This window comes from Oncorhynchus kisutch, linkage group LG2 (assembly GCF_002021735.2).
Source record: "Oncorhynchus kisutch isolate 150728-3 linkage group LG2, Okis_V2, whole genome shotgun sequence".
In the NCBI taxonomy this organism is placed as follows: Eukaryota; Metazoa; Chordata; class Actinopteri; order Salmoniformes; family Salmonidae; genus Oncorhynchus; species Oncorhynchus kisutch.
Window position 1 is genome coordinate 20,987,994 of NC_034175.2, and position 19,349 is coordinate 21,007,342.

Below are 19,349 nucleotides of genomic sequence, written 5' to 3' on the forward strand. Positions count from 1 at the left end.
GCACTATCCATACGGGCAGGTAGTGTTCTCCTGGCATCCGCCAAACCCAGATTAGTCAGTCAGACTGCCAGATGGTAAAGTGTGATTCATCACTCCAGAGAATGCGTTTCCAATGCTCCAAAGTCCAATGGCGGCGAGTTTTACACCACTCCAGCCGACGCTTGGCATTGCGCATGGTGATCTCAGGCTTGTGTGCGGCTGCTCGGCACTTACAGCTGACCAGGGCATCTCTAGCAGGGCAGAAATATGACAAACTGAGTTGTTGGAAGGTTGGCTGAGCTCTTCAGCAAGGCCATTCTACTGGCAATGTTTGTCTATGGAGATTGCATGGCTGTGTGCTCAATTTTATTCAAATGTCAGCAACGGGTGTGGCTGAAATAGCTGAATCCACTCATTTGAAGGGGTGTCCACATACTTTTGTATATATCATGTATTTACCTCTTACTTCCATCATGTGCACATTCAGCTAGACTTGTCCAACTAGGCCTACTATCCCTGAATATAGCTGACACATTGCTATTGCGGCCAATTGTAACCAATGTCAGCCATGATTTACCATATATAGGGCAAAAAAGTATTTAGTCAGCCACCAATTGTGCAAGTTCTCCCACTTAAAAAGATGAGAGAGGCCTGTAATTTTCATCATAGGTACACTTCAACTATGACAGACAAAATGAGAAGAAAATCCAGAAAAATCACATTGTAGGATTTTTTTATGAATTTATTTGCAAATTATGGTGGAAAATAAGTATTTGGTCAATAACAAAAGTTTATCTCAATACTTTGTTATATACCCTTTGTTGGCAATGACAGAGGTCAAACGTTTTCTGTAAGTCTTCACAAGGTTTTCACACATTGTTGCTGGTATTTTGGCCCATTCCTCCATGCAGATCTCCTCTAGAGCAGAGATGTTTTGGGACTGTTGCTGGGCAACACGGACTTTCAACTTCCTCCAAAGATTTTCTATGGGGTTGAGATCTGGAGACTGGCTAGGCCACTCCAGGACCTTGAAATGCTTCTTACGAAGCCACTCCTTCATTGCCCGGGTGGTGTGTTTGGGATCATTGTCATGCTGAAAGACCCAGCCACGTTTCATCTTCAATGCCCTTGCTGATGGAAGGAGGTTTTCACTCAAAATCTCACGATACATGGCCCCATTCATTCTTTCCTTTACACGGATCAGTCGTCCTGGTCCATTTGCAGAAAAACAGCCCCAAAGCATGATGTTTCCACCCCCATGCTTCACAGTAGGTATGGTGTTCTTTGGATGCAACTCAGCATTCTTTGTCCTCCAAACACGACGAGTTGAGTTTTTACCAAAAAGTTATATTTTGTTTTAATCTGACCATATGACATTCTCCCAATCTTCTTCTGGATCATCCAAATGCTCTCTAGCAAACTTCAGACGGGCCTGGACATGTACTGGCTTAAGCAGGGGACACGTCTGGCACTGCAGGATTTGAGTCCCTGGCGGCGTAGTGTGTTACTGATGGTAGGCTTTGTTACTTTGGTCCCAGCTCTCAGGTCATTCACTAGGTCCCCCTGTGTGGTTCTGGGATTTTTGCTCACCGTTCTTGTGATCATTTTGACCCCACGGGGTGAGGTCTTGCGTGGAGCCCCAAATCGAGGGAGATTATCAGTGGTCTTGTATGTCTTCCATTTCCTAATAATTGCTCCCACAGTTGATTTCTTCAAACCAAGCTGCTTACCTATTGCAGATTCAGTCTTCCCAGCCTGGTGCAGGTCTACAATTTTGTTTCTGGTGTCCTTTGACAGCTCTTTGGTCTTGGCCATAGTGGAGTTTGGAGTGTGACTGTTTGATGTTGTGGACAGGTGTCTTTTATACTGATAACAAGTTCAAACAGGTGCCATTAATACAGGTAACAAGTGGAGGACAGAGGAGCCTCTTAAAGAAGAAGTTACAGGTCTGTGAGAGCCAGACATCTTGCTTGTTTGTAGGTGACCAAATACTTATTTTCCACCATAATTTGCAAATAAATTCAGAAAAAATCCTACAATATGATTTTCTGGATTTCTTTCTTCTCATTTTGTCTGTCATAGTTGAAGTGTACCTATGATGAAAATTACAGGCCTCTCTCATCTTTTTAAGTGGGAGAACTTGCACAATTGGTAGCTGACTTAATACTTTTTTGCCCCACTGTAAGCTACGAAGCCTTGGCTAGAGGTTAAACAAATGAGCTATACAGCTCTTTTCTCCCAATCATAACCATTGGATGGGGGTAAATACCAGTGATTCCTTTAAAAGGGGAAGAATCTGAGCTTTCCAACAATGCCAGAATTATTACTGTACTACTAACCTTGTCTCCAGGCTCCAATTGCTGATGCATAGAGCCTGGTAACAGTGGGGACCGTTTGGGATTTGCTGAGTGACATGATAATCAATTCAAATTCTGAGCAAATCACACGACTATGAGGAGTGGCTCCAAATCGAGGCAGAAAAGTTTTGTTATGGTGCATCACATATCGCCGTTCATGCTAATAGCTAGCCAACGTAACTCTGCTAGCTGTCCTGTAACACGATGTCACTGAATGCTGTTTATACACTTCAGATATAGCAGACTCTGGAATATCCATATTGCACGAGCTAATCGAGTTCTCTTTGTTGCCCCCGAATGCAGCACACTTAGAGAGAGGTTCTAAGGGTTGCGCTAGATGGTGATGGGCTGAGAGATCAGCCAATTAAAACCAGTGGTTGTTTCATCTGCTCCTGCCATAGGCTTCCTGTCAAGTCCCGTTCTGAGGCGTTCGGAAACCAGATGGTTCAACAGAAAGAAAGCCAGGCGGTCGGCTAATACTACTAATACTCAGCAAATAGCATTAATATTTCCAATCTGAAATACACTGCGCTCACATTTGCTGACAATGAGAGGATCAACACAGATGAAGAAGGCGACATGGGAAAATAGAGCTCTCAATCTGATGTGATCAAAGCAAAAATAGTCTACATTGAAATAAGAGAGATTAAACATGATTGTTTCTAGTAAAGGTTAGTTACAATTGAAGTGTCCTGGCCTGCTGGCTATGCATCAGTTTAAAAAAAATGATGGGTGACTGAAGTGACGTGTGGGAGAGCTGGGCAGATCAGCTCAATCAAACCATGCAACTGAAAGACGTTCATTCTGCCAAAGAGAGGATTGCATTACATATTCTGCAAAGGCATGCATATGTATGATTGGAAAGAACAGACGAAAAGGAGCTTCATGTCAATTTGAATGTGCATTTGTCTCATGTGGAATTCTCATATCGTTACATTTTCATCAACTGAAATGAAAACTAATTTGTTACCATTTTCAGTAGTTTTTTTTATGTCTTCTCGTTATCGTCATTAGTTTTCATCAGGAAAAATAGGTTGTTGACAAATATTTTGTCATAGTTATTGTTGATGAAATGAGCACTAAGTTACAGAGCAGAGTGGCGCACAATAATCAATGATACATCAAAGATATCCTTAAGTGGTAGCAGTAATATAGTCCAGTCAATCCAGGGATTCCCTCTGACAGGCATTGAAGAGGGAATTTACCCTTAGATTTACCCTTAGAGTGACACTGAAGTCAAGCGGGTAGGCTGTAAATAAAGTAGAGAGTACTTACAACATCTGCTGTGCAGTGTGATGTCGGTCCATGTGCCGTTGGGAAGGCACTTCCTGACCTTAGGGCCCACTATGACCCTGTTCCCCCTGCAGATGTACTCTATCTCGTAGTCCACTGGTAGGATCTGCACATTGCGGATCTACACACATAAATAGATGACATAGATTGATGTTTAGCTATGTCTTTAAATATGTACATCACCTGACTAATGAGTCATTTTTCCTATAGGCTTCAATGCGTTGCTATGATTAGGACAACAACAACATAGTAGACACTAAATATGGCCATGCTAGAGAGAACCAAAGGGGCGATTACGTCAGAATTGACAAGAAAATATATGAGCTATTTCTACTTTATCTAGGGTTGGATATGATTAAAGGTAGAACTGATAGTACTGTGATAATAGTGATAGTACTGTGATAGTAGTGATAGTACTGTGATAACAGTGGTAGTACACTCTTAGAAAAAAGGGTTCCAAACAGGTTCCTCGGTTGTCCCCACAGAAGAGCCCTTTTTGGTTCCAGGTATAACTCTTTTGGTTTCCTTGTCGAAACCCCTGTGGAAATAGTTTTACCTGGCACCAAAAAGTGTTCTTCAAAGGGTTCTCCTATAGGGACAGCCGAAGAACCCTTTTAGGTTCTAGATAGCATCTTTTTTTCAAATTGTGATGGTATTGAGAGTACTGTACCTGTTCTTGTGTCAGGCCTCTGTAGCGGATGCCTCCATCTCTGGGAGGACGGATGATGGCACAGCCTAAACAGGAGACAAGAGAAAGACATGATGAGTGGAAGAATAATCACTTACAGTAGTCTACATTACAGTCATGAGATATATTACACTTCAATTATAATCATCACTTCATCTAATGCCTTCCTCCATTCATTCAACAACATTGTGAGGATGCTCCATTTAGGTCATTTTGCAATCTCCACGGTTTTTCTAACTGCTAACACACTTACACAAACACAAGTTGCACGCACATGTACACACACAAACACAATAATTACCTCCAGTTGTTGAATTATGCATGGCCACAACAAGAGATGGCAGAGCATACAGAATTATAAGAAACAATAGCTGTGCCATTTCTGAATCTGGAGAGAGAAAGAGAGAGAGAGAGAGAAAGAGAGAGAGTGAGTGAGAGAGAGACTAAAGGATTAAATAAGAAGATAATGAAATTAAGCGACAGAGAGGGAAGGTAGTTTTAAACAGCCTTTACACAGTAGTACAGTCATTATATTGTAACAAAAACCTCAAGTTCATTGGAGGAAACAACATTCATAATGGGACAGTCTTATCAAACACATACACTACAGGTTAAACATTTTAGAACACCGACTCATTCAGGGGTTTTTCTTTATTTGTACTATTTTCTGCATTGTAGAAAGACATCACAACTATGAAATAACACATATGGAATCATGTAGTAACCCAAAAAGTGTTGAACAAATCAAAATATATTTTGTGTTTGAGATTCTTCAAATAGCCACCCTTTGCCTTCACATCGGCTGATGTAAAAAGGGCTTTATAAATACATTTGATTGACGACAGCTTTGCACACTCTCAACCAGCTTCACCTGGAATGCTTTTCCAACAGTCTTGAAGGAGTTCCCACATATGCTTGTTGGCTGCTTTCCCTTCATTCTGCTGTCCGACTCATCCCAAACCATCTCAATTTGGTTGATGTCAGGGGATTGTGGTGGCCAGGTCATCTGATGCAGCACTCCATCACTCTCCTTCTCGGTAAAAATAGGCCTTACACAGCCTGGAGGTGTGTTGGGTCATTGTCCTGTTGAAAAACAAATGATAGTCCCACTAAACCCAAACCAGATGGGATGGTGTATCGCTGCAGAATGCTGTGGTAGCTATGCTGGTTAAGTGTGCCTTGAATTCTAAATCAATCACAGACAGTGTCATCAGCAAAGCACCCCCACACCATTACACCACCACCTCCATGCTTCACGGTGGGAACCACACATGCAGAGATCATCCATTCACCCACACCGTGTCTCACAAAGACATGGTGATTGGAACCAAAAATCTACAATTTGGACTCCAGACCAAAGGACAAATTTCCACCAGTCTAATGTCCATTGCTCGTATTTCTTGGCCCAAGCAAGTCTCTTCTTATTATTGGTGTCCTTTAGTAGTGGTTTCTTTGCGGCAATTCAACCATGAAGGCCTGATTCACACAGTCTCCTCTGAACAGTTGATGTTGAGATGTGTCCAGTCAGGATGGACTGTTGTTTCTCTTTGTTTATTTGAGCGGTTCTTGCCATAATATGGACTTGGTCTTTTATCAAATAGGGCTATCTTCTGTATACCCCCCCCCCCTTGTCACAACACAACTGATTGCCTCAAATGCATTAAGAAGGAAAGAAATTCCACAAATTAACTTTTAAGAAGGCACACCTGTTAATTGAAATGCATTCCAGGTGACTACCTCATGAAGCTGGTTGAGAGAATGCCAAGAGTGTGCAAATCTGTCATCAAGGAAAATGGTGGCTACTTTGAAGAATCTCAAATATAAAATATATTTTGACTTGTTGAACACTTTTTTGGTTACTACATGATTCCATGTGTTTTTTTCATAGTTTTGATGTCTTCACTATTATTCTACAATGAAAAGAAAAAGAAAAAAAGAAAAAAGTTTTTTTTAAATGAATGAGTAGGTGTTCTAAAACTTTTGACCGGTAGTGTAATTCATAACCATTGACAAGGACAACCCAGATGATCATCTAAACCAGTGACCAAACAAAAGCATACACCAACCTTCATATGTACACTATTCATCTAGTAACAAAAACCTCACCTACAGCAGTTTAGTGAGTAGTACTCCTACCACTAAAGACCAGTGTGTTAGTTGTTACTAATATGTACTCGCTCCATGCGCTATAATGAGACAGTATGAGAGCAGAACTCACTCTGCCATAACCCTTTGCATAATGGAGTGGGGTAGGTCAAGACCGCTCACTCATTCCAACAGTGTGTTTTCAGTGCTAACACAGCCGACACACCAGCCATACGAGTGTATACTAAAGTATAAATACACCTAAATATAGCCACTTGTTTGAAGTGCTGAATAATGAATGCAACTTCATCATGTTGTCACACAGAGAGATGGAGAGAGAGAGAGAGAGAGAGAGAGAGAGAAAGAGGGAGAGATAGAGAGAGGAGCAAAGCTCCACAGTGAGACAGATGGTGGGAAGGAAGGGAAGGGTAGTGGAGGAAGACAGACAGACACTGTTGGATACTTCATTAGCATTATGGTGAATTTATAGAGCACTAACAAGAGCATGCAGGAGGAGACAGACACGGAGAGAAAGAGAGAAAAGGTGGGAAATGCAATGAAAAGTGTGTGAGACAGAGACACAGAGAGAGAGCGAGAGCGAGCGAGAGAGGGACAACACAGTGGGAGACACTCCTCACATACTGAGATACATAAAAGCAAACTGTGTGAGCGTGGTATGGATCAGACAGCTTAAAATATATCAAGCTAGCCAGCTTCATAAATATTATGTTAATGTCAGTGGCCTATATTAAATCAACAAGCTGTGCTGTAGCTTTAGGTGCAGCAAAATTAATTGCAGCACCATGGACAGCGGATGTATCTGAACAAAAGATTCCAACTGGGACGAGCATAGAGAAACAGATATTTCAGGACCATGGACAGCATCCACGGCATCACAGATACGTATCTAAGCCAGAGACCAAAACGGCGACACACAACATTTCATCCAAGAGATGTAGTTTATTTATTAAGCAAGCCACATCTGATATGCTATTAGAAACATGCTAAAGCAATTGAAACATAGCCATATGTTTACAATGGTGTGCAGGTGGATTTAAACTTCGAGACACGTTCACTGGACTGATATCGCCTACAAACGCTTTAATGAGGGTCGCTCTTAGGGTGCTACCAACTGTAGGCTACTGGTAATTGCTGGTCCGTGTTGACACGGCCGGGAAACCTTGACGGCCTATCGAAGAAGGCCAGCCCTATATCCGTTTGCAGAATTCAGATTTGAGAAGTTCGGATTTCATGTCAATTCTAGCATGCCATTCATTCCCATAGCCTAAACACATTAACTGAACATGTGCAAAATATATCTAAAGATAAACTCACGTCATTTAATAGGTAGGACTGTGTGTTATATTATGCTACGATAAAAATGTAAAAAACATGTAAAGTCGTTCCTGCTTGGCGAAACCTGTCATTTACGAGAATACAAATGACATAGGCTAGAGTAGACCTGTCATCTGGATACAAATATAATACAGTCAAATCTATGCAAGCTTGATTCCTTAGAATAATGCACGATTGTTTAGGTTGCATACTGAGTAAGAGATTGTAGCATGTAATCATGTGTACTTACAAATACTTTCAACGCGCTCAATCAAGATGACCGTATGTCCGTCGGTTGCGACTCGTTTGGGAACACCCAAATGTCGAATTATTTGGTCAAATGTGCTTCTTTGCAACGTATTGTATGGCTATGTTTTTATGGCTACAAATGTACAATCCGGTCCCCATGCATAGGCTATACATTGAATGTCAAAAGCAACCGTATTAATCAGTCTATTGCCATCTACTTAAATTTCGTATGGTGAAAAGTCAGAAACGAATAATGTACATATAAAATACACGCACTATATACAATCGCTTCCCCATGTACGACGAAACACCGAATCCTTACACTCCCTCCCTTTTTTCTCTCTCAATACAATCTCCAGCTAATTCACGACGTCATGATGGAGAGACGTACGTAGGTAAGCCTACCGTAATTTTCTCACGCACACATCTCCTTATCCAAGATGCATGTTGAGGTATTGGCCCACGCCAGCAAATCGTGATCATGGCAAATCTAAGAGCTTTAATTTTATGATAAGCGTTATGGAGTTATCCTAATCGGTAAGTATTTATAGGCAATAAGCAACATGGAAGATTCCCAAAATGTGCAATTTGAGCCAGTATTAAGCCTTTGTAAAGCCTTCAGATCCTATGTCAATAAAGCAGGAATAAGTCATTTTTACAACATTGACCTCTATTTCCAGCATTAGTAAAACCAGAGATGTTCTTATAACACAGGCTTTGGTACCCATCTCCCTCGCCCTCCTCTCCTGACATCTATTCTGAGAGCACCCGACTCCTTCATATTTATGTCCTGTTGAATAATTGAAGCAGGGGGATAAAAGATAACTCATCTCTTTTCCTGTCTCCTCCCAACTCTCGCTTTTTTCTGCAAAACCCACATTTTTCTCCTCTTCTAAATCAGAAATTTAGTATCACATCCTCATCCTTAGATAGTGTTGAAGTACAGTATGAAGTAGAAGACATATTGCAAAATACAATATTGGGTCTAAAAATAGCAACAACATAAATCAAGATTCCTCTTATTTTATTCTTTAACTGTTTGATATTGCATACATGTAAATAACAACAGTGAACTGTACTATATAGCTGGGTGACACTACTGCACCACTTTATGAATAAATAAAGAGGAAGATATCAAATGGACAATGATTGAAGGGTTGAAAGCACAGAAATACAATTACTAGTCATTCTATTTCTATGGCTGAGAGAATGAGGGGAAGATATGGATATATTGGAAGTATGTAAAGAGCGGGACAGACGGAGGTCAAATCAGGAATACAGCAGATAACCAGCATTAAATAAGATCCCTTTAAAATAAAGATCCCTTTAAAATAACTATTCAAGGACATTCAAATACATTTGTACATTTCATTAGTTTCTCTATAATGTTGTAATTATACACAAACTTGTATTCAATAGATTAAATGTATTTCTTGTACCCTCCACTTTGTCAAAGCAGTACACAGACAACATATTCAAATTAATAAAGTAAAAAAATAGAACAAGTCTAGACAAAACAGTGTTAGGATGACTCGTAGATTATTCAAATTAATCATATTGTCAAAAGCATGTCCTTCATGGGAGTATTTCTCAACTGTTGACCACAGTTTAATACTGTATACACAAATTTGAACAGTATGCTGTTGCAGCCAGTGCTATGCTGTCTTTGTTTGCGTCGTACTGTGTCAAAGGCAAGGCACATTTCAGTTTACGACCCAGGTGGCTCTAAATAAACAATATATTGGGAAATTATTTTATTTAAAAAAATACTAAACAATAGGATCTTAAAATGATGGGCTTAAAATAGTAAAATATAATATTATGTCAGCGTGATCTTTTATGAACAATTTATTCCATTTTTTAGTTAGCCCTGAATACTCATATACATATAACAAAAGTCCAAATAAATAGTCCAAATAAATAGTCCGGAGTGCTTTCTGTCATCAAACAAGTTGTCAGAATGGAGTTTGTAACCCTCTTTAGTGTGTTTTGGGGTCCTTTTGATTCGAACCCTGAAACCAGGTTTCCAGAATATGAAAAACATTTAAAAATTATTATAATAATATATTAAAAAACAAATTCTTCGAGCACTTTTTGCAATACACGTTTGAATTTATGTACTAAAATAAACAATATTGACAGTGTGAAACAAAAATCTAGATTCGACGTGCATATGAATTCACACATACTTTTTTGTTCCACGAGAACATTGTTTTTAACTTACACCAGAAATTCAGTTACGTCATTTAGATTGAATAGGGACCCCATTTGTCACGTTTATTGTAGTCTCTTACTTGGATTGTTCCTTCATGCACTAGGACATACCTGTCTAAGGTTTCCTTATTGCCAGAATAAGGGAAGTAAAGCAGCTAATCTCAGAGGCATGTACGGTTTAGGAGTTTCAGTAGTGTTGTAATACGATGCAAAACCTGTCAGGCTCCTTATAATGTCAGGTCTTACTTGTCAGCGTACCTGTTCTTCGTTACTACGTAGTATCATACACCCGTTTAAATGGGTTACTTTAGATAGAGCAGATCTGATTTTCCTCTTTGCCAGGATAATGAGCTAGCTAGACCGGACACTTATTTTCTTTTCAATTGATAAACTATAAGCGAGGACAGGTCTCACAAGCTGAAGCTCCTGTGATGTTGCTTCAGGAACTGCTGTTGGCGCTGCATTTGTCCTTCCTTTCTTTCTCTTTCCCTCCCTCCCCCGCTCTCCTCCCTCTCAATCTCTCCATCCTCCCCAGGCAGACTGCCCACATCGCTAAATTCCCCGAGGTGTTCGATGGAATCGCATTTCTCCAGGTCAGAAGCGATGGTCTGCAGACTGAAGACGGAGAGGGAATCTGACCCTGCTCTCTCTCCATGTGTCTCGGGCCTCTCTCGCCCGTTCTCCCTGTATTTCTCCACCAGCCCAATTTTCTTATCCACCACTCCGCTTCTGTCCACCCTGTCAGTCTCTATTGCCCCTCCTCCACATGCCCCGCCCTCGGCACCACACACCACACTGTCCGACTCCGCCCCAATAGGGGGACTCCGCCCACCACAGGCCATGGTTTGTCCATCTTCCATATGGTCCCGTCCCCTCTGAGCGTGAATGGCCTCGCTGATTTGCTCCAGTTTGTGCAGGGCGACAGAGTAGCGGTTTTTCACTTTGGTCACATGCTCCTCCAGCTGCATCACTTTGGTTTTGTGCTCCTGAAGTCACAGAAAACCCAATATGATGGAGATAAAGGACAGAGCAACATACAACATTAATTCCTCCTTGGTTTGAGGCCAAAAAGGGAACAATAACCAACAGGAGCGATCATGGATGGACATGACAGCTCTGTATCAACCATTTCTAACAATAACAGCTTGAAATTACATATAATATTAATTGCAACATATATTATATATAACAGGCACCTTGATTGGGGAGGATGGGCTCGTGGTAGTGGCTGGATTGGAATAAGTGGAACAGTATCAAATACACCAAACACATGGTTTCCATGTGTTTGATGGCATTCCATTTCCCCCATTCCAGACATTATTATGAGCCATACTCCCCTCAGCAGCCTCCAATGTTATATATCAAATACAGTGCATTCGGAAAGTATTCGAAACCCTTGACTTTTTCCACATTTTATATCATTACAGCCTTAATCTAAAAAGGATAAAATAGTTCCCCCCCCCCCCTCATCAATCAACACACTATACCTCATTATGACAAAGCAAAAACAGGTTTAGACATTTCTGCAAATGTGTTACCAATAAAAAAACATAAATATAACATTTACATAAGTATTCAGACCCTTTACTCAGTACTAAGTTGAAGCACCTTTGGCAGCGTTTACAGCCTCGAGTCTTTTTGGGTATGACGCTACAAGCTTGGCACACCTGTATTTGAGAAGTTTGTCCCATTATTCTCTGCAAATCCTCTCAAGCTCTGTCAGGTTGGATGGGGAGCGTCACTGCACAGCTATTTTCAGGTCACTACAGATATGCTCAATCATGTTCAAGTCCGGGCTCTGGCTGGGCCACTCAAGGACATTCAGAGACTTATACCGAAGCCACTCCTGCGCTTAAGGACATTGTCCTGTTGGAAGGTGAACCTTCACCCCAGTCTAAGGTCCTGAGCACTCTGGAGCAGGTTTTCATCAAGGATCTCAGTACTTTGCTCCATACATCTTTCTCTCGATCCTAACTAGTCTCCCAGTCCCTGCACCTGAAAAACACCCCCACAGCATTCTGCTGCTGCCACTCCCATGCTTCACCGTAGCGATGGTGCCAGGTTTCCTCCAGATGTAACACTTGGCATTCAGGCCAAAGAGTTCAATCTTGGTTTCATCAGACCAGAAAATCTTGTTTCTCATGGAATTAGAGTCCTTTAGGTGGCTTTTGGCAAACTCCAAGCAGGCTGTCATGTGCCTTTTACTGATGAGTGGCTTCCGTCTGGCCACTCTACCATAAAGGCCTAATTGGTGGAGTGCTGCAGAGATGGTTGTCCTGGATGGTTCTCCCATCTTTACAGAGGTACTCTGGAGCTCTGTCAGAGTGACCATCATGCTCTTGGTATCTTCCCTGACCAAGGCCCTTCTCCCCAGATTGCTCAATTTGGCCGGGTAGCCAGTTCGAGGAAGAGTCTTGGTGGTTCCAAACTACTTCCATTTAAGATTGATGGAGGCCACTGTGTTCTTGGGGACCTTCAATGCTGCAGACCTTTTTTGGTACTCTTCCCCAGATCTGTACCTCGACACAATTCTGTCTCGGAGCTCTACTGACAATTCCTTTGACCTCATGGCTTGGTTTTTGCTCAGACATGCACTGTCAACTGTTGGACCTTATATAGACAAGTGTGTGCCTATCTTTGTTTTTTGAAATGTACAAAACTGTCTAAAAACCTGTTTTCACTTTGTCATTATGGGGTATTGTGTGTATAATTAATGAATTTAATAAATGTTATAATAAGGCTGTAACAAAATGTGGGAAAAGTCAAGGGGTCTGCATACTTTCCCGATTGCACTGTAAATGATATACAGTGCCTTGCGAAAGTATTCGGCCCCCTTGAACTTTGCGACCTTTTGCCACATTTCAGGCTTCAAACATAAAGATCTAAAACTGTATTTTTTGTGAAGAATCAACAACAAGTGGGACACAATCATGAAGTGGAAAGACATTGGATATTTCAAACTTTTTTAACAAATCAAAAACCGAAAAATTGTCAGTGCTAAATTATTCAGCCCCCTTAAGTTAATACTTTGTAGCGCCACCTTTTGCTGCGATTACAGCTGTAAGTCGCTTGGGGTATGTCTCTATCAGTTTTGCACATCGAGAGACTGAAATGTTTTCCCATTCCTCCTTGCAAAACAGCTCGAGCTCAGTGAGGTTGGATGGAGAGCATTTGTGAACAGCAGTTTTCAGTTCTTTCCACAGATTCTCGATTGGATTCAGGTCTGGACTTTGACTTGGCCATTCTAACACCTGGATATGTTTATTTTTGAACCATTCCATTGTAGATTTTGCTTTATGTTTTGGATCATTGTCTTGTTGGAAGACAAATCTCCGTCCCAGTCTCAGGTCTTTTGCAGACTCCATCAGGTTTTCTTCCAGAAGGGTCCTGTATTTGGCTCCATCCATCTTCCCATCTATTTGAACCATCTTCCCTGTCCCTCCTGAAGAAAAGCAGGCCCAAACCATGATGCTGCCACCACCATGTTTGACAGTGGGGATGGTGTGTTCAGGGTGATGTGCTGTGTTGCTTTTACGCCAAACATAACGTTTTGCATTGTTGCCAAAAAGTTCAATTTTGGTTTCATCTGACCAGAGCACCTTCTTCCACATGTTTGGTGTCTCCCAGGTGGCTTGTGGCAAACTTTAAACAACACTTTTTATGGATATCTTTAAGAAATGGCTTTCTTCTTGCCACTCTTCCATAAAGGCCATATTTGTGCAATATACGACTGATTGTTGTCCTATGGACAGAGTCTCCCACCTCAGCTGTAGATCTCTGCAGTTCATCCAGAGTGATCATGGGCCTCTTGGCTGCATCTCTGATCAGTCTTCTCCTTGTATGAGCTGAAAGTTTAGAGGGACGGCCAGGTCTTGGTAGATTTGCAGTGGTCTGATACTCCTTCCATTTCAATATTATCGCTTGCACAGTGCTCCTTGGGATGTTTAAAGCTTGGGAAATCTTTTTGTATCCAAATCCGGCTTTAAACTTCTTCACAACAGTATCTCGGACCTGCCTGGTGTGTTCCTTGTTCTTCATGATGCTCTCTGCACTTTTAACGGACCTCTGAGACTATCACAGTGCAGGTGCATTTATACGGAGACTTGATTACACACAGGTGGATTGTATTTATCATCATTAGTCATTTAGGTCAACATTGGATCATTCAGAGATCCTCACTGAACTTCTGGAGAGAGTTTGCTGCACTGAAAGTAAAGGGGCTGAATAATTTTGCACGGCCAATTTTTCAGTTTTTGATTTGTTAAAAAAAGTTTGAAATATCCAATAAATGTCGTTCCACTTCATGATTGTGTCCCACTTGTTGTTGATTCTTCACAAAAAAATACAGTTTTATATCTTTATGTTTGAAGCCTGAAATGTGGCAAAAGTTCGCAAAGTTCAAGGGGGCCGAATACTTTCGCAAGGCACTGTATGTATGTACCTCAAGTATGTAGTTGAACTGGGCCTTGAGCTCGAAATAAGGCTTGGACTTAATGATGGCCCTCTTGAGAGATTTCTGCAGGGTCTGGACTCGAGCCTCTGCCGTCTGACAAGAGTGGGTGACACGCATGTGCTCCCGTTCGCTGCGTAGGCGCTCCTCCTCTGCCTCGTTCACCTTGAGCACACAACCACACAAAATGTTAAGATGGGGAAACACCCCAATCAGTATCCTAACCCCCAACCAACCTAACAAAACAAACTTCCTAACTAATATAAACCAATCCAATTAAAAACAGTTTAGGCATAGGAGAAAACAGTATTTAGTCAGCCACCAATTGTGCAAGTTCTCCCACTTAAAAAGATGAGAGGCCTGTAATTTTCATCATAGGTACAATTCAGCTATGACAGACAAAATGAGAGAGAAAAAATCCAGAAAATCACATTGTAGGATTTTTAATGAATTTATTTGCAAATTATGGTGGAAAATAAGTATTTGGTCAATAACAAAAGTTTATCTCAATACTTTGTTATCTACCCTTTGTTGGCAATGACAGAGGTCAAACGTTTTCTGTAAGTCTTCACAAGGTTTTCACACATTGTTTCTGGTATTTTGGCCCATTCCTCCATGCAGATCTCCTCTAGAGCAGTGATGTTTTGGGGCTGTAGCTGGACAACACGGACTTTCAACTCCCTCCAAAGATTTTCTATGGGGTTGAGATCTGGAGACTGGCTAGGCCACTCCAGGACCTTGAAATGCTTCTTACGAAGCCACTCCTTCGTTGCCCAGGCGGTGTGTTTGGGATCATTGTCATGCTGAAAGACCCAGCCATGTTTCATCTACAATGTCCTTGCTGATGGAAGGAGGTTTTCACTCAAAATCTTACGATACATGGCTCCTGGATTATTTTTCTAATTCTGTCTGTCATAGTTGAAGTGTACCTATGATGAAAATTACAGGCCTCTCATCTTTTTAAGTGGGAGAACTTGCTCAATTGGTGGCTGACTAAATACTTTTTTGCCCCACTGTAAACTGGAATACTGCTTACACTGGTAGCTGGGGTTTCCCCATGTTGCCTTGGAAGTAGCATAGTTGACCAATATCCTGCCAAACTAATTTTAAACCAGTTTTAGTCATGGGGGAACATACAGTTGAAGTCAGAAGTTTACATATACCTTAGCCAAATACATTTAAACTCCGTTTTTCACAATTCCTGACATTTAATCCAAGTAAAAATTCCCTGTTTTAGGTCAGTTAGGATCACCACTTTATTTTAAGAATGTGAAATGTCAGAATAATAGTAGAGAGAATGATTTATTTCAGCTTTTAATTCTTTCATCACATTCCCAGTGGGTCAGAAGTTTACATACACACAATTTGTATTTGGTAGCATTGCCTTTAAATTGTTTAACTTGGGTCAAACGTTTTGGGTAGCCTTTCAACAAGCTTCCCACAATAAATTGGGTGCATTTCAAGCCCATTCCTCCTGACAGAGCTGGTGTAACTGAGTAAGGTTTGTAGGCCTCCTTGCTCGAACAAGCTTTTTCAGTTCTGCCCACAAATTTTCTGTAGGATTGAGGTCAGGGCTTTGTGATGGTCACTCCAATACCTTGACTTTGTTGTCCTTAAGCCATTTTGCCACAACTTTAAAGTATGCTTGGGGTCATTGTCCATTTGGAAGACCCATTTGCGACCAAGCTTCAACTTCCTGACTGTTGTCTTGAAATGTTGCTTCAATATATCCACAAAGTTTTATTCCTTATTTTATTGAAGCCATCTATTTTGTGAAGCACCCCCACAACATGATGCTGCCACCCCTGTGTTTCACGGTTGGGATGGTGTTGTTTGGCTTGCAAGCCTCCCCCTTTTCCTCCAAACATAACGATGGTCATTACGGCCAAGCAGTTCTATTTTTGTTTCATCAGACCAGAGGACATTTCTCCAAAAAGTACGATCTTTGTCCCCATGTGCTGTTTCAAACTGTAGTCTGTTTTTTTTAATGGTGGTTTTGGAGCAGTGGCTTCTTCATTGCTGAGCGGCCTCATCTGACCCACTGGAATTGTGATAGTTAATTATAAGTGAAATAATCTGTCTGTAAACAATTGTTGGAAAAATTCCTTGTGTCATGCACAAAGTAGATGTCCTAACCGACTTGCCAAAACTATAGTTGGTTAGCAAGAAATTTGTGGAGTGGTTGAAAAACGAGTTTTAATGACTCCAACCTAAGTGTATGTAAACTTCCGACTACAACTGTAGCTACTTGGCGGTGGGGTGGGAATTGTAAGGGAAATACTGATTAAATGAATACCAAATGAGCTCGCTCACATACTGATGAACACATTTATAATTTTATATTGATGCAGTTATAGCAGTAGCTGGGGTTTGCCTTGTTACCTTGGAGGTAGCATGGTTGAGCATCTCCTGCCAGGTGGGGTCCAGGGTGTTCCTGCCGTCAGCCATAAGGCCCTGCTCTGCCACGTACACCATCTCCCTGGCAGCCGTGTGCATGGAGACGGCCCGTTCATAGCTCAGCGCTGCCTTCTGGGTCTCCTGCTGAGCCTGTGAGAGGGACAGCCAATCAGATACTGAGAAAACAGGGCATGCAGTTGCACAGCAACCAATCACGTGGGACAAACGATTAAACTGTTGTTGAGATTTGAGAAGTGGGACAAGCAGGTGAATGGCAAATACTGCATCGTGACCCATATTTTGATTCAGTGATAAAGAACTCTTGAAATTTGTTGTTGCAAATGCAACAAAATCCCACACAGTGCATGTACAACAGTACCTCCTTGGCAAGTCGACGAGCCTCATAGTAGGGCCTGGCCTTCTCGATGCAGGTACCAAGCTGGGAGCTGTGGGCGTTCAGTTTTCTGGCTGAGTCTGTGAGGATCTTCCTGTAACCTGATCTGGCATCCTACACATACACAAAAGGAATTCCTTATCAGATTTCATTGTAATGGGCATTTCTGCTCATTCCAGATTAACAATGGGTTTACAGCAAGTTATGGGAATTGAAAATGAACTGACGATTGATTCTTTGGAAAAACCTGATCAGTACGGAAAGGGGTGATGTATGGGGCCAGATGTATCATGGGAGAGGTGATGATATCAACTTACATCCAAGTGCAGTTCTAGTTGGTTGATCTCTACACTGGCCTCGTTGAGGTGTTCCAACTCCTCCTGGAAACAGAAAATATATGAGGAAGCACAGGAGGAAGCAGATACTTTGATTCGTTGGTTTGTAACAACACAATCAGTTAATATTAGCTCTCTTGGAACCACTGTTACATTTGGTGGATAAACCCTGTTGATTTCAACCTGGATTAACATAGATTAATCACATAATATCAGAAAGAGTGGCATGTGCACAAACATTTATTTCATCCTCCTGAATTAGCCCTCGTGGACTGAGCAAAACATCACTCCACTGTTGAATTGTCATCAGTAGGCTAATAGATCATTCAATACCACAGACTGCAGTGAATCTACTCATGCATGCAACTCATTTTGTAAAGCTTTAGCTATGTAGCATAGACAAGGAAATCCCATTGAGATCAAAATATATTATAAGGGTTCAGTCAACATTTCCCCACCTGAATTCTGGGATCCAATTCCTCTTCATATGGGCTGTGCAGTTCACCTTCGTTCTTCTCTTTACACTCTTCTCCCTCGAAGGTGTCTTTCTCTTTGAGCACCGATTCAGCTGTATCTCCATTAATTTCTTTGTCATTTGGTTCCCCACCCTTCACCTCAGCATCCCCACCAGGGGTCTCTTGCCTCCATTCGCCCACTTCGGGGTCTCCTGAGCCGGCTGGGCTCACACGCAAATCTCCTGGCTCCATTCCAGGCCCAGTTAGCAAGCTAACGTTAGCTAACCAAATAACGGTAGCTTTGCTTTTCTTTTTAGCCAACTAGCTGTGTTCTAGCCAGTTACTAACAGCGTTTTGTATGTGTGAGAATTTGATTAGGACCATAGGGAAAAAACTATTTTGACAGACAGCAAAGCCATACTGATGATTCAGTGCATCATTCAATCCCGCTAGTTTAGCCACTGGAGGCTAACGTGACGACACTACCAGTACAGTAGCTAACGCTAGCTCTACAGCTAGCTACCATTAGCACATTGCATTAAAACAAAACATTATTTTAAAAGAAATTGACTTCAAATAACGGACATTAAAATGAAATATAGTCAATAAAATGATATTTTTTCATCACCAGTAGTCTCTCCCCCATCTCTCCCACCTAGCGTTCCGTCCACCGCTTGCTTGCTAGCTATGTTCTTACCTAGCAAAACAAAAGGTAAATAGAGAACGCTTACCTCGACTTTTGGTTTGAACTCTTACTGGTTCCGTAGCCATGCCTCGTCTTACTTGCACGTTCCTTCTCGACAATAATAGAAGATAAGAATACGACCAAAGTAAATGGCTAAGTATTATACTTTTAGGATAAGTATAATACAGTTAGGCACAATTTATAGTCCATTATTTACACTTTTTGGGGAGCGGGTCAATTGTTTAAATTGTTCAATATTTAGTAGCCTTATGTGAGGTGGAGATCATTAAATATAAAAATATATACACCGAGTATACCTAACACTCCTAATATTGAGTTGCGCACCCCCTTCCCACATTGGTGTCAAGTTGGCTGGTGGAACATTCATGATACACACAGGAAACTGTTGAGCATGAAAAACCCAGCAGCTTTG

General features: G+C 41.4%; 2 protein-coding genes across 2 annotated transcripts in view; both read right to left on the minus strand.

Moving 5' to 3' along the window:
- LOC109909189 (gamma-aminobutyric acid type B receptor subunit 1-like) overlaps positions 1-8,885 on the minus strand; it is a 45,335-nt gene extending 36,450 nt beyond the window's left edge. The window contains exons 1-4 of the mRNA XM_031790487.1: positions 7,988-8,885; positions 4,619-4,705; positions 4,300-4,364; positions 3,612-3,750 (exon numbers count right to left, since the gene is read on the minus strand). Of these exons, the coding sequence (XP_031646347.1) occupies positions 3,612-3,750; positions 4,300-4,364; positions 4,619-4,697 (283 nt within the window). The 5' untranslated portion in view covers positions 4,698-4,705; positions 7,988-8,885. The remainder of the gene's footprint in view (positions 1-3,611; positions 3,751-4,299; positions 4,365-4,618; positions 4,706-7,987) is intronic.
- Positions 8,886-8,993: 108 nt separating this feature from the next.
- LOC109909200 (SH3 domain-binding protein 5-like) lies at positions 8,994-19,281 on the minus strand. Its single transcript, XM_020508234.2, has 6 exons — positions 18,235-19,281; positions 17,759-17,821; positions 17,427-17,555; positions 17,033-17,197; positions 14,642-14,815; positions 8,994-11,186 (listed from the first exon to the last, which is right to left on the minus strand). Exons 1-6 carry the CDS (start codon positions 18,481-18,483, stop codon positions 10,611-10,613), a joined length of 1,356 nt encoding a protein of 451 aa, XP_020363823.1. The 5' UTR covers positions 18,484-19,281; the 3' UTR covers positions 8,994-10,610.
- Positions 19,282-19,349: the final 68 nt, after the last annotated feature.

Excerpts from the sequence above, each read along its gene's own strand:
- LOC109909200 (XM_020508234.2), bottom strand. The coding sequence starts at position 18,483 with ATGGAGCCAGGAGATTTGCGTGTGAGCCCAGCCGGCTCAGGAGACCCC. Across the intron at positions 17,556-17,758 it reads AACTAGAACTGCACTTGGAT|GATGCCAGATCAGGTTACAG; the intron begins GTAAGTTGATAT and ends GTGTATGTGTAG. Across the intron at positions 17,198-17,426 it reads CTCGTCGACTTGCCAAGGAG|GCTCAGCAGGAGACCCAGAA; the intron begins GTACTGTTGTAC and ends TCCCTCTCACAG.